The sequence below is a fragment of the Siphateles boraxobius genome, unplaced genomic scaffold (assembly GCF_051911475.1).
Source record: "Siphateles boraxobius isolate OS27281-9 unplaced genomic scaffold, OSU_SipBor_1 2, whole genome shotgun sequence".
Taxonomy (NCBI): Eukaryota; Metazoa; Chordata; class Actinopteri; order Cypriniformes; family Leuciscidae; genus Siphateles; species Siphateles boraxobius.
In genome coordinates this window covers 9,425,148-9,440,908 of record NW_027508810.1, presented here as the reverse complement: position 1 = coordinate 9,440,908, position 15,761 = coordinate 9,425,148, and the positions used below count along the sequence as shown (strand labels likewise).

The following is a 15,761-nucleotide window of genomic DNA, read 5'->3' as shown; positions in this document are numbered from 1 at the left end:
TAGTGGAGTGGAACGAATGCCATTGGGTGTTTCTCAAACGGAGGGCTGCATTCTACGAAGGCTGCATATCTCGGCTGCCACGTCATCAAACGTCGCTAAAGGCCATCTAAATTTGAAGGATCCTTGGAAGACAGTCTTCGTTTCGCATCCTTCATTCAGACTGTTTTGAAGGATGCATCGGATGTATCCTTCGTGGCCTTAAATGCACCCACAATCCTTTGCACACATTCCAATTCACAAGAATAAACGGATGGAAAACGAGTCAGTACTGAGCTCATCTCAGTTTATTATGAAATGTAACATGAAAGCATAGATGTTTTTTTTCTCGGACATTTCAGGACATGAAAGCATAGATGTTATTTTTTGTTTTGCTGTAAATTAATCACTAACACTAAACTGACAATAATGTAGGCTAAGCCACTGGGAGACTGCAGACGGCTGTCATTCACTGTATTGCATTAATAGAAAGCAAGTTAATATAAAGATTTGTAATACAAAGTATTTTTCCAAAATTAGGTTTTAATAGTAGCCTATTTTCGTGCCATGACCGTGGGGGCTCGGAAACATGAGTGACGTAGCCATTCAATCTGTAAACAATAGGCTCTTCTCTTTCTATACCTTCTCATTCTAGTGTTTAATCGCTGAGGACGACACTAGCCTACAAGCCTCAGAAGGACTGTAGCCTACTCGGAAGGGCGCAGTCTCGGTAGGATGCAGCCTTCCATTTAAGAAAAACCCATGATGTCATTGACGACAGCGCAACCGTCAAACACGTCTGTCGAGCGCGTGTTTACATAGAAAAATAATGGAAAAGTAGCGTAGTGGAATGGGAAAACCGCGTTCTGTGTGAACGGCCCCTTATAACGATACAAGGGTGAGGAAATAATGACAATTTTCATTGTTTGGATGAACTCACTAACACTTTCAGGACACATTTATGCACCGCCACACTAGGAGGCAGTAATGTCCAGTCTAGTTTCAAATCGCCGCAGTGAAGACCAACGCCGAGAAGAAGACGAACAAACGCTCCACAGTTTCCCCAAAGCAAGATGGCGGTGCAGGAGACAGCAGCTCAACTCTCTATGGCCCTGAAGGTGCAAGAATATCCAACTTTAAAGGTCTGTCAAGCCTTTCCTCTCAATACTCTAATCGTGCAACTGGATATATTATCTATAGTGCTATATGACATTCATAACCTATCATCAAAACGGGAATGATCGATCAGATGAAAGTAACGTTATGTGGCTGCATTTAGACAGTTAACTGGTTAAGTTAGCTCTAGGGCTAGGCAACTTAGCAAAACAAGTCTCACACAAATACATCTTACCGGAGTGATCGCAAACAGTCGAGCTGTGACATCGGCTGTGTACAGGTATAAACCGATGGATCTATAAAGGAGAGCAATAAGTCGAATAATGTCATCGCTGATCCGCGACACTCTTGCGTTCCGACAGTCTTGTTTTATTAGGCAGGCGCAGTATTATCCCATCACAGGTTTGTCCACTAGTGCAACCAATGCAGATTGACGAGAACCATTAGCGAGGTGGATAGTGACACGAATCGTAATCGGTTGTTTAGCTATTTTGTAACCGAGTACTGATGAGATCATTTCGTTTTGAACGCTGTCGTCTGAAAATATGATCTAGACACAGCAGTATATTCGTGTCTCTAGATAAATGCTTGAGGAATAGACACATGCCAATGGTGACCAGAGCTCGGTATGCAAGCGATTTATGCACCGTATTAGGATCATATTGCATTGTGTTGCGTTGATCAGTGGCAGATCCTAGCAGGTTATAGCTCAGGTGTTGATTCTCGATGAGGGGCTTATTATTTAATGGTTGGCACACAGCACCTTTGTTCTCTGCGTCACAGGGTTTTCCCGATTGATAGCGTCGATTTGTCTGAATCCTTGCGTTAATCGATTCCTTTTATTGTTTAATGATGAGTTGAATGCTTTGTGACGTGATTTGCTTTATTGATCTCCTGTAAAATGACGCCTGTTTATGTACACGCACACTGAATGTCAATAATATATGGTCTTCACTGCTGTGTCAAGGGCATGTTGCATCTGAGCTTGTCTTGCAGCATTTGGGAATGATTTCCAGTGCCACCTTAATCATTGCATCATGATCTAACCATGTAAACTAGTCACTATTTTTTTTTTCGAGTGCAAAAGCTTAAGACACATTGGTTGAAGAATGAATGAACTAGCTCTTTTTGTAAGGCACTGATTCTTGTAATATTTTAGAGGGTCAAAGATCATTCAAATGAACACATATTCAAACAAGTAAATTGTGTAACAGAATATAAGCTCTAAATGGATACATGTATATTTTTTGACAGTTGTAATGTAAGGTTTTAGTTATGAGTTTAAGTTATTGGCATAATTGAACAGTAGTATATCTTCTGTTGTTTGATAAAGAAATCAATATCTTAAAATTGTTAATTGAAATGTAAGATGATTTATGAATCATTAAAGCGAAACAAAATAAAAAAACGGCATCAGGCTCACGTCATGTAGCCTAGCCTCCCTCTCTCATTCGGCACAAATCCAACTTGTTTCCATATTCGCGAAGTATTTGAATGCTAAACTATTATATATTATGTAAACTAGGGTTTGTTCTTCACTTGTGTTTGTGACAGTTGTAATGTCAGGTTTTGAAGTCCCCATGAAATCAAAATGGAAGTTTTTTGGCTTTTAGTATAAATATGTTAGACTTAGCCTACTGTTATCTATTTGGAGCTAGTGTGCTCCAAAACAATGACACAATTCACAAAAGACATAAGCATTTAAAACTTAGTCTCTCACTTCCGCCAATACAGATCAATGATTTTGATGACATCACTCTGCACTTCAGCTTCTCATCAGATTTTCTGTCCAATCAAATGCTCTCTAGAATTTGAAGCTCCACCCCCTACATTATAAATAGATGCTGAAGCTGGGGCTAAAATCGGTCACTTGTTCACACATTTACTATTTTCTGCATGATGAGTGACACACAGTGCACTATATAGGGGAGGGGGAACGATTCAGACTGTGTAAATGAAGTCTGGTTTCACGTTAGTGTCACTGAGCCGCCGTAGCTCGCACACAGTCTGCTCCGGTCCAGAGATACGAGAGCACAGATCGGATCATATACTCCAGTTGGCGCAGACCACAAAACGTTTAGGACCCATTTGAATTCTGTACAGAATGCGATATTTTAAAGCGATATGGAGGAGATTAGGAGGAGAAACAGTTCGAGATTAGAAGGAAACTTTGGCTTTACCGAACTCAACGCTCTGGCCGAGCTTTGATATAAACAAAACTATTGGCTATTTTAAAAAGGGGAGGGGCTGCTCTATGCCCCGCCCTGTCTTCCTGTTTCAGCGGAAATTACGTAAAAACTGCGCGATTCAATGCACTTCAGTGAGCCTTTAATTATGGGTTTAAGACAGTTATAGGCATGCATCAATGAACTATAGTTTATATTCTATTGTTTGATAATGAAATAAATCCATATCTTAAAATTGTTTATTGAAATGAAATATTTGATTCTATATAATTTTGTTTTTGGCTTGGTTGTGTGCTGATTTATGCATCAGTGCTTTTTTCAGTAGTTTGCATATATTCTGGCCTGCATTGAGGAACTTATACTTCTCACTGCCAAAAATTAGGTTGCACCTTGTAATCCAACAAAGGTTATAGCTTCAAAAAATAGCATTGACCCATGTAGAGAGTTGTTCTACTCTAAAACATCTGTATGTGAACACATACAGCACTGCACATGTTGCCCTGGTTGTAAGTTGACAGATGGCCTGATCAAAATAAACTGGCGGATCCTGAGAGATAAGGAAGTTTTATATATCTCTGCCTCTTCCAGAGCTGTTTATTCTGGCCTAATGATCATGTCCATCTTTATGATCTTTCTCTCAAATGGAACTACTTACTACTTATTTAGCTAATGCTGAATCTTACGATTCAAGAATATTTGCTTACAAAGGATCCACTGGACATTTCAATGCTTAAATCACAGGATATAAATGATGACTAGAATGTAATTTATTGGCTGAACTAAACCTTTAGTGATTTGAGAGAGAGAGAAATGTAATGATGTATGAGGTGCTTTTTGAATTATTGTCGTGAATATTAATATTACCAAGCAACATACAAAGATGTTGTTGTTGTATTAGCTAACCGAAATTGTGCTTACTAATGAAATTCTGTTGTTTATTTACTTCAACAGGTTCCTTATGAAACCTTGAACAAACGCTTCCGAGCAGCTCAAAAGAATATAGACCGGGAGACCAGTCACGTGACAATGGTGGTGGCAGAGCTGGAGAAAACGCTCAGTAACTTTCCAGTGGTGGATACCGTAGTCTCTCTCCTGGATGGGGTGGTTGAGAAGCTCAGCGCACTCAAGAGAAAGGTATGCTAATGCTTCATGTTGAATCAGTTCAGTTTTACTGCATTTGTTCCATTCACACTAAAGAGTGAAAGGGTTTCTTATCCGATAGGCAGCTGAGTCTATCCAAGCAGAAGATGAGAGCGCCAAGTTATGCAAGCGACGCATAGAGCACCTTAAGGAACATAGCAGCGACCAGCCGGCCAGCGCCAACGTTTGGAAGAAGAAGCGCATGGACCGCATGATGGTGGAACACTTATTACGATGTGGCTATTACAACACCGCAGTCAAGCTAGCCAGACAAAGTGGGATTGAGGTGCGTCTCCACTTTTCCTGTGCCTCGTGTAAGAGGTTTGAGCTGGTTCTCATATTGGCTGTGTTTTGTCTTTGTAGGATTTGGTGAACATAGAAATGTTTCTTACTGCAAAAGAGGTTGAAGAATCTCTTGAACGTCAGGAAACGGCTACCTGTCTGGCTTGGTGCCACGATAACAAGTCTCGCTTACGGAAAATGAAAGTAAGATGCTGGCTTCGTTTTTCTCCCAGTTGCTGTATTCAAACATTTACTTGCGTTTTAACAAGTTCTGCACGATTAATCATATCGCAGTCGCGATGTCGAGCCTATGCGATTATATGACGCAAAATGCTGCGATTTTATGAAATATATAAGTGCTTGGGTGGACATCATGTTTACCCATTTTCTACACCGCTAATAAAAAGAAGACCAGTCAGTTTCAGTTTAGGCAGTGGCACGTATGGCCACGTCGTGGCTTTTTCCGGTGTGCAGCGCGGAGAGCAGGTAAAGATGGATGCCGAGCAGACAGACACTGAACTGGTGGCCAGAAAAAAATTCTACCTGTTATAGGGCTGTCACTTTTTATTCGATATTCGAATATGCATTCGAACATGACGTGAAATATCCGTATTCGAACTATAAATAAACTATCCGGTTTTAAAGTGCCATGTTTAGCGCATTTTTTACAGTCTATGATTAGACCGTTTCTGTTTTTTATTATTGTTTGCCATCTCATCCAGGAGCAGGCGCTCTAAACGTATTGTAGCGTAAGCCCGTGACCAAATCAAGCGAATAACAGCCTCCCTGTTTTGAAAATGGAAGATAACGCACAGAACGACAGCCCGAGCGGAGAATTACGACCTCAACTCATCTAAAAAGTGGAGTCTGGAAATATTTTGGGTTCTACAGCTACACCGTATACCACTTCTCTCAACATTGACGCGCAAATCTGTGTGTGCCAGGCACGTGTGCTTGCACTGAGCGCGTGTTCTCCACCGCGGGGAACATCGCCAATAAAAAGAGAGCTGCACTTGACCCAGATCAAGTTGATAAATTGGTGTTTCTAGCAAACAATATTAAGAAATGAATTGAAATAAGAAATGAGGCTAGGCTATAGGCCTTACTCCTGCTGTTTAAGCCGTCACGTTATTGTTTGTGCCGTGCTGTTCCGATGCAGTTTTTTTTCCATGTAGCTTAGTGGCACTTTATATGGATTAAATTGATAACCTGCTGTTTAAAACATTAAGTAAAAAAAAATGTTTTCAGACAGGCCTGAGTCCTGTTTATGACTGTCAGACTGTTAATAAATTTGTGATTGAATCTCCGTTACGGTGTTTTTTTTGGGGGGGGTCTCGTAGAAATTAGAATATATTCGAATACATTACTTGATATTCGATAACCGTTCGAATTTGATTTTTCTCAAAAGTGACAGCCCTAACCTGTTATATGGCGATATTTTGACTATAATATAACCGACACTGAGCAGAGAGAGCAGGGCTGCCAACTCTCACTCATTCAGCGTGAGACTCACGCAATTGACACTTTTCACACGCTCTCACACCACACATCCATTTCCTCACGCAGAGAAAAATCACGAAGCAAAGAGGACACTGACACCGACAGACAAGACCGAGCAGGTGACTTATCTGTTTTGATATGAAACTAATTCTCAGCTCTCAGGTTCTGTCAATTTTATTACGAAATTCAAACAATAGCGTTTTGGCGCTTGTAAATGTGACATGATTGTGAACAGAACTTCTCTTAGCATACTCTTTACTACAAGTTAATAGTAAATAAACACGAATGAACAATAGGTGTGTTGAAAGATACAGTACAACTCACCAAAATGTTTATGCCTCATACATAATATCGATCAATCAGAGTTTTTTTTTTTCACCTGCAAGAGGTCTATAAAACAGTTGGAGAACAACGTCACATAATGTTACATTAACCTCAGGAAAGCCATTTGATAGCACGTTAGTTGGCTAGACAAATTATATAGAGAGAGGAGTATTTTGCTAAATATGTGCACTATATTAAATTATTTTTTACTGATCATTAAAATATTGTAAGGTTGTTATTATAGCCTAGTAAAAGCCACATTATATTTATTTTGAGTTGTTATTTTTAACCTTTAATAATAATACCAGCTGACAGGGCTCTCTGTATGTTTACAGCATTAGGCTGGCGAGATATATATATATATTTTTTTTCTTGAGACAAATTAACATGCATCTACTTTTAGGCTACCTAATATTTATCAAATTAATCGATATTGAATCAAAATCAGAATCAAATCACAAGATTTGAATTGAAAACGTGAAATTTGTGTCGAGCAATAGTAGCCAACTAGTCATTGTACATTGTTGTAACATGTTGTCTCTAAACTTAACAAAATTCTGTTTAGTTACCAAATGTTTTGACAATCACAATACACTTACACCAAACATGATCCACAGACTGAGTTTAGACAAAGCATATTATGTTACATCCTGCTTAAATGTCCCTGCTTGTCTGGACAGAATGTCTTATTTTCAGGAGCATACAAATGTTCTTATTTATTGTTCTATTTTTTAATACTATTGTACTTTTGAGACAATAACAGGTTTGCAGTATTGCAAAGTTGTCATTATTTAATTTAGTAAAAAATATCATTTTAACTAGAAAACACTGCATTTAGTTGTTGTTGCTAGTTTGAGTTGAGAAATACACATTTCAGCATTATCACTAATCTGTGTGTGCATTTTCCTTGAGAACCAAGCAAGTTGACTCATGAAACCATTTGTTTATTATATCGCAATATTGACCACAATAATCGCCATATGTCATTTTCCCCAAATTGTGCAGCCCTAGTTTTAACCGTCATTACGGAGCCACAGTATGTTTCGTGGTTATATTCCTTGCAGTCTGTGTTTTGTCACGTAGCCTGAAGGCGATGCAGTTTGAAAGCTAAAGTTTATCCAGTTTTATTGAAATATGTTCTTGTTCCCAGAGCTGTTTGGAGTTCAGTTTAAGGATCCAGGAATTTATTGAACTCATTCGACAAAACAAACGAATGGACGCAGTAAGGTATGAGATAAATACTAGGACTTGTCGGCTAGAGTGCCATTTTAACTGAATTAGCGTAATTTATTGTTAAACATGAATATAGATCATAAGTATTTGTTTATGATATTAAATAAAAATGAATCTCATTTTAGACATGCACGCAAACACTTCAGCCAAGCAGAAGGAGGGCAGTTGGATGAGGTACGGCAAGTGATGGGCATGTTGGCGTTTCCCTCAGATACGCACATCTCGCCATATAAGGTAAATTACATTTCTGCACCTATATTATATGAAACTGTTCTGATATTGATGGTTTATTGTTTCTGAATATGCAGCAACAGCAGGTACAAGTTCAGTGGTCTGGTCTGCAACATTTTTTTTCGTCTTTCCTCCCAGGATCTTTTGGATCCAGCTCGCTGGAAAATGCTGATCCAGCAATTCAGATATGACAACTACAGATTACACCAGCTGGGGAACAACTCTGTGTTTACCATTACCCTGCAGGCAGGGCTGTCCGCCATCAAAACCCCGTATCCTCTCTGCAGTAACGTTCATCATCCTTAGGGTTTTCAGGTTGCATGTCCAGCAAGGTCATTTATTCAACTGATTCTGAGTAATGGGCCATTTTAACACAGTATTTTTGGCTAGATGACAATAGAAAGGTCATTGTTTTTAAGTGACTGTAAATGGTACTCTGTTGGTTTATTTCCGAATAGTTGTTGACCTTAATTCCTAGTTTACAGGCAGTGTTATAAAGAGGATGGCACTTCCAAAAACCCAGACTGCCCTGTCTGCAGTAAGTCGCTGAACAAATTGGCTCAACCTCTTCCCATGGCCCACTGTGCAAACTCAAGGCTGGTGTGCAAAATCTCTGGCGAGGTCATGAATGAGAACAACCCACCCATGATGCTCCCTAATGGCTATGTTTATGGATACAATGTGAGTTTTGAAGCTAGTTTTGTGTCATTTTCCTATTCAGTGTATATATATGCTATAATTGTTGTATGCCAGGGCTGCACAATGAATCCAAATTAAACCGATATTCAAAACGCGATTATCAAATTTCAAAGACTGTGATTTAATTAAATATCTGCGCTGCGTGTTTCAGGGTAAAGCGCGGCACTGCGTTCTTACCGGTGTTTGCTGCATCTCAGGGCGGATTGGTTCACAGTAAACGCTGTTCCACAAGAAAATTATCTCTGCATCTGCTCTGAGTTTGGGTTACTTAAAACATTTAAGCATTGACATTTGTGACCCGTCACAGAAACCAGGGACACAAGTCGGCAGCACAACTTTCGCGCAAAATGAGAAAGAAGAGGTTTTTTTTCAAAATTGGTGGTTTTCAATTTTTTGCAGAATCTGTTAATTGAAATCATGAAGAAGCCTCTCAATGTTTGAGATAGCAGTATTGGTATATTTAAAAGCTTACATTTTGAGGTTGAAATCGGCTTGTTTTCGGAGATTCTAGCGTGTAGTAGGGGCGTGGCGTGTCATTGTCTGTGTGTATTTCCATACTGAATAACCCGGCGCTTTTGCCCCCGCCCTCCAAGTGAACCGCATGGCTACTTATTATGCTGTGCTCTGGCCGGCTCTATCTGATATCAAAATTCAATGAAGATGGATGCCGCAAAGATTGTCGCAGACAAAATGAACCGTGGCAGTTACACCGAAAATGTTTTCGCCGCACTTCGTGGGCTCGGGAAACTGAACCGGAGGTATTGGCGCGGCGCGCGCGCCCTCAGTGCTTGAATACGGCGGCTCGGCTCGCTGACAGCGGTGGCTGGCTGTTTCATATGTGACGTCCCGATTGCTTTGAATGGGGAACGTTTTGTGAACAGGGAACAGAGTTAATGGACTGGCAACAATCTCCATAGAACATGAACTGGCACAGAGAATCGAAATAGAGGATGCAGTTAAGACCTTTGCTGCGATGAAGGCCTGCCGTGCGCGTTTCTGAAATGTAAGTTAAGCTTCATTTGCTCTTTAGTCGTTATCTAAGATGCTGAACCTGCTGATGATATAATGTGCTTGCGGACATTTCATTTGTGTGTGTATACGCACATAAGAAAGTGGTGTAAATAGATTTGCAACAGTAATTTGAGGAGGTGAAATGTGATTATTTGGAAACTTCCTGTCATGACTGCTTAAAGAAAAATGCCAGCAGGCATTTGCCTCCTGCATAAACTTTAATATTGTTGACATTTTGGGCACACGAGCGTTGCGCACTATTTGCGTTATATGTAGGTAGACATGTGCCGGTATTCGGTAATGCGATAAATCGCGGTAATGAATATGCACGATATTGTTATCGCGGGGACTTCGAAATACTGTGAAAAATAATAGATCCGAATTTAGATTTTTAGAACGCGCATCAGCTTATTTTCCATCAACCGCTTAAAAAACAATGCGTATATGCTGCGCAAAACACATGTGCACTTTGATGTAAACAATCCCCACATCACATGTATAAGCACTGTATGCATGCAGTGTGCACTCTAGTCTAATGTAAACAATCCTCACATGGAGAAGAAGCACGGCGGAAGGAGGAACGCTGCCGACTATTTATCCCCCGCATGGCTGCCAACTCTCACGCATTCAGCTTGAGACTCACGCAATTGACACTTTCACACGGTCTCGCGCCACACATCCATTTTCTCACCCAGAGAAAAATCGCAGAGCAAAGAGGACACTGACACCGACAGACTAGACAGAGCAGGTTACTTTTGATATGAAAAAAATATCAGCTCTCAGGTTTTATAATGAAATTCAGACAATAAATACTGTTTTGGTGCTTGTAAATGTGACGTGACAGATCGCGCGCCTCAGATCAAGTAAACCGATCATCTGTTACTTTTTATTAAAGATACAGTACAACCCACCGAAAGGTATACGTACTTTCGATCAATCAGTGTTTTTCAACCACGGAAAGAGGTCAATAACACTGCAGGAGAACAATTATGTCACAGAACGTTACATTTACCTCAGGAAAGCCATTTAATGTTAGTTGACTATAAGAAAATAGCTAAAGAGAGGAGTATTTTGCTAAATATGTGCACTATATTATTTTAATATATGTTTACTTGTCATTATATAATTGTTAATATAATGAAAATTACGGCATATTACATTTTTATATTTATATTATTATTATATTTATATTGTATGCATTATATTTAATTTCTCTCTGTATGTTTACAGCATTATGTGAGATATATTTTTTCTTGAGAAACATTTAATTAGGTTAAACACCTAATATTTATCCAAATGAGTCAATATTGAATCAAGATTGAAATTAAATCCAAGAATTTAATTGAAATCATGAAAATTGTGTTAAGCAATAATACAAACAGTAGCCTCAGTAACCATGTAAACATTATAACATGTTGTCACTAAAAAATAAAATTAATGTTTTGACAATCACAATTACACATTGTGATGCAAGTTTTTTTTTAGATACCCCCAATCCGTCTGTTTCTCTTGTGCAATTAAAATATCGTGATAATACCGTATACCGTGATAAAAGCTCAATCAATTAATCGCAGCATGAAAATTTGATACCGGCACATGCCTATATGTAGGCATATGGCTTATTGGTCTTTGTGTGTTGTTGCTGGTTTTGCGTTATATGTATATGGCATATTGGTCTTTTGTGTGTTGTTGCTGGTGCGTTGCAAATAGAGGGGCAGCACAATTATTTTTCGCCTAGTGTGGCAGAAGTGCACTCATTCGAAGTGCATAAAAAGCTGTAAAGCACAGGGGGGAGCTTTACAGGGGGTATGGCTTATCTAAATGAGATGTAAATGAGCCCTATTGTCACTCCCAGCAGCAGAGACAGGTGAGAACTGCACAATCTTTAGAGGTCGTTTTCTCATCTTTGAGTTTTTTTAAGTGCCTAGCTTCAAATGGCCACAACTTCTCCAAATATTATCAGATTTCCACATGTTACACATCGTTGGAAAGCTTGGAGAGTACACTTTCAGAATCTATGAATAACTTAAAATGCCCCAGAACCGACTTGTGTCCCTAGTTTCCGTGACCGGTCACATTTATGCATTTAGGAATACAACATGTGCCAGTCATCTTCCTATACTTGAAATGAGAAACACTTCAAGAAGCTTCAAGGCCTTCCTGCGTTTTTCCGTCAAGTACTAAAAGTTTGGTGGTTTAACATTTCAAAATGAAATTAAAAGAAATTAAGACCATAAATATTAGTTTTGTAATTTTACTATTGTAATGTAAAATAAAATTATATTTTATCATTTATATAATATATACAGTGAGATATTACTTTAGTAATTGTATTTAGTTTTTTGGAGAAGTAATAATATAAATATAATTTTTTTTAAAGTTGGTCCTACAAAATAATCGTGCACCCCTACAAACAAGCACCTGGATATTATAAATTTTCTTGGGGAATATCACGATTAGATTTTATTTCCCCAAATTGTGCAGCCCAATACTATGCCATTAGCAATGCTGAATATATAGTGATTAACATTTTCTTTCCTCTGGTTTTCAGTCTCTCTTGTCCATTCGTCAAGATGACAAGGTGGTATGCCCCAGGACCAAAGAGGTTTTCAACTTTTCCCAGGCCGAGAAGGTTTATATTATGTGATGCGAGCTCCACTAAACCTCTGGAACGTTACTTTGAGGAGCCATCATAGGCTGGGTGAATCTCATGTTGACATCATTTGTCCAAGGGTGTCAATCCTGCGGCCCTTGTTCCATGCAAGTGAAATTCATTGACAATATGCCCTTGTCCTCTACTGGACCTTTTCTGAACTGATTGTTCAGAATCAACAATGGAGTTGTTCTGCGCGAAACAGACTAAAGTGACGAGGGAGTTTTTTTGTGTGTGTGGTGTTTTTAAAATGGTTGATAGTCTGGCAGTTATTTAACTTTTCAATAGTGTAAAACAAAACAACACGACTCCATATCAATTTATCTCAAAGGAGCTTCTGCCTTGTAGTGTGTTAAAATGAATAATTCATTTGTTTGTTGAACAAGGGCACTCATTTAGGTCATTATTTTTAGATAGATTGTGAGTAGGTAGTTGTAGAGAACACTCTGATGCCTTGCTTTTGCACCTGTGAAATCTGTGACATGCATTTATGTTAATATGAAATTTTGACTGACATCCTCAGTTTTTGAGGCAACATGTTAAAAAAGCTGTAGCATTTATAGCAATACTGCTCTGCTCTGATGTACAGACTGGAAAGACACGACAGTGGTCTTTGGTGTCAGGCTTTTGTTAAAGAATCACATTAGTTTACACAGTGCATACTATACGGACTTCTTATATCATCATCATTCATCAAATAAAACCTTCTGTGTATGACCAAAGTCCTTTAAGGACAAGTATGCAAGCTTGAATTCTGATGGAAATGCTTACATTTGGAGGAGTCTTTTTTTATTATTATTATTATTATTATTATTAACATAGTATGTTGTGTTATACAAAACAATATCATAAGGTGTTGTTAACTTCATGCTGCATTTAGTGCCGTTTTGTGACCTAAAGGATCAATTGTAAAATAGTAAAGCAGTTTTTTTGTATTTCAGGGTAGATTCAAATCTTGCACAGTTTATTACATAGACTGAAGTTTGTTGGGTTTTTTTTCCCCCCATCATCAAAATTTGCAGTCTATCCATCCTTGATACCCTCATTTTGTGATGTATATGTCTTATATACATGTCTTATGTGAGGTTTCTTCTGCTGCAAAACGAATTAATATGGATCTTTTCAAATATATAGTCTAGTTTTACATTTGTCTTACATTAGAATTTCCAATTCGTTATAAGCAACGTATGTATATACAGTCGTTTTGAGCACAATTTGCAAAGCAGGATATTGGTAAATGAAGGTTTTGATAATGTTCCCCATGCACACAACCCCAGAAAGTCTCAGGTTTCACAGGATCAACAGCAGGTAACCAATGGAGGGAGGGATGTCATTGAAAGGCCCTCTGATATTTTAGTTTCACTTTAATGTGCACCAACATCCCTTCCTGTTGGAAATAATTCTCCAAGTATGTGTTTTACTGTAATTGTAGAAAGACTTGCTTAGGAACTGCGCATGCATGTGTATTTTGGTAGGGTAGATGGGTTGTTCGTGTCGAATTGCCAATAAAGATTTGATTTGACTTTATATTGTCATTGTCTGCCTGAAAAAAGAGGTTGTACTCCCAATGTGGAAAACGAAGATTTAGATATAGACACACCTATAGGATACCATGAAGCTGGTTTAGGTGGATAGCCAGCTATGTTTCAGTTTAGTTTGCGCCAACCCTGGGTTTTAGGCACCATGAAAGTGGTTTGGCTTTTAGCAGTGTTCATCGCCATAGTAACGGCTAACCTGGTCCGGGGCAGGTTATGTTCCAGGTAAGAGGTTGCAAACAGAACTTGGACCAATCAGCTGTGAGCAAAGTGACACATGTCTGATGCGATAAAGTCACTCCACCTGTTTCTACTCCAAATTAAAGGTCACTAAATAGCAAATGATTTTTAAAGGCAAAATTGACTGGCTTTTATTAATACTTATTTAGAATAAAAATTTTCTATGATTTAGATAGCCTATTATTTATATAATTATTATATCCTTAATCGATCGCACATGTACAATTTTAGTTTATCAATTATTATTATGCACAGTTTATGTTTGTGTAAATTAGTTTAAATTCTTAATATTTTTCAATATTGTAATATTCTGCAAAAGAGAGAAGTGAATCGCGCTGCTTCTCTCACAAGAAATGAATCACAGTTTCACTCTTTCTCAGCATGTGATTGGCTGTTCGCTACTGATGTCACACCTAAACTTCTAAACTCAGGATCAAAGCCTGAGTTGACAGAGAAAGTTGATGATCAGCATCATGGTACCAACAAGGCCTGGTTGGATTGGTTTGGTTTTGTCAACTCGAAACTAATCCTGTAACCCTGAGTTTGTTCAACTACCATCATGGTACAGGCCCCTTGTCTCTTATCTCGTCTTCAATCTCACGTTACTTGTAATACATTACCCCCAATATTGCACCGGTTGATGTTGTGAAGCAATAATCTTCTGTTATAATTTGTTTGTGTTTATCAGATAATGTACGGCTGGGAATTGATTATTCATGAACTCAAATTTTCCCATCACTTTGCCGCCTCTTTCCTGTTTCCATATTCAGTCAAGCCAGGGGAACCCAACGCTGTGTCATCTCCACTATAATAATTGCTGTTGGAAAATAATAAGAGTTTGCTTAAATCATGTTGCTTAAATCATGCAAGTGACTTAGGTCTAACTTAAAACAGTTTTGGATATGTAGTAGAATGTGAAGTAGCAGGTTTTCTTTTCCCCATTGACTTCAATTCCTCTATAGCTGAAGAGTTCATAATACAAAGAGATTGTTCAGTCATTAGATCTTACCACATCTGTAGGCTTACACAGATGTAAATAACAAAGCAGAGGCCTGTACCATGATGGTAGTTGAACAAACTCAGGGTTACAGGATTAGTTTAGAGTTGACAAAACCAAACCAATCCAACCAGGCTTTGTTGGTACCATGATGCTGATCATCAACTTTCTCTGTCTAGTCAGGCCTTGATCCTGAGTTTAGGAGTTTAAGTGTGACATCAGTAGCGAACAGCCAATCACACATTGAGAAAGAGTGAAACTGAGATTAATTTCTCGCGAGAGAAGCAGCGAAATTCACTTATTAAATAAAAGTATTAAAATAGTAAGAATTTAAACAAATTTACACAGCAAGAAGAAAACAGCTGTATATGAAAGAGGACAACTAAAAGAAAAAGTCTCGCTAATGTATATCAGTGCAAGTAAAATAAGTTATTTTATACAGCTGATAAAGGTATAGAGAGAATTGAACATTTAAGCTCACATGTAGTCATTTTATAGCTTCATCTATTGATGCTAAAGCGTATTTATATTACCTTTATATATGTATTCATTTAAACTGCGTAATAATAATTGATGAACTTAAATTTTACATGTGTGATTGATAAAGGGTATAATAATTACATAAATAATATCTAATT

The 15,761-nt window shown here is 38.3% G+C and overlaps 1 protein-coding gene across 1 annotated transcript; it reads left to right on the top strand.

The window, feature by feature from the left end:
* Positions 1 to 751: 751 nt before the first annotated feature.
* maea (macrophage erythroblast attacher, E3 ubiquitin ligase) lies at positions 752 to 13,878 on the top strand. The gene is made up of 9 exons (XM_077235809.1): positions 752 to 1,118; positions 4,230 to 4,412; positions 4,501 to 4,704; positions 4,782 to 4,904; positions 7,675 to 7,751; positions 7,883 to 7,991; positions 8,127 to 8,260; positions 8,474 to 8,669; positions 12,250 to 13,878. Exons 1-9 carry the CDS (start codon positions 1,050 to 1,052, stop codon positions 12,343 to 12,345), a joined length of 1,191 nt encoding a protein of 396 aa, XP_077091924.1. The 5' UTR covers positions 752 to 1,049; the 3' UTR covers positions 12,346 to 13,878.
* The last annotated feature ends 1,883 nt before the right edge of the window (positions 13,879 to 15,761 follow it).

What these genes read in the sequence shown, in the direction of transcription:
- maea (XM_077235809.1), top strand. Translation starts at nt 1,050, where the DNA reads ATGGCGGTGCAGGAGACAGCAGCTCAACTCTCTATGGCCCTGAAGGTG. An exon ending in TCAGCGCACTCAAGAGAAAG is followed by an intron (nt 4,413 to 4,500) that starts GTATGCTAATGC and finishes CTTATCCGATAG; the next exon opens with GCAGCTGAGTCTATCCAAGC. An exon ending in GCTATGTTTATGGATACAAT is followed by an intron (nt 8,670 to 12,249) that starts GTGAGTTTTGAA and finishes TCTGGTTTTCAG; the next exon opens with TCTCTCTTGTCCATTCGTCA.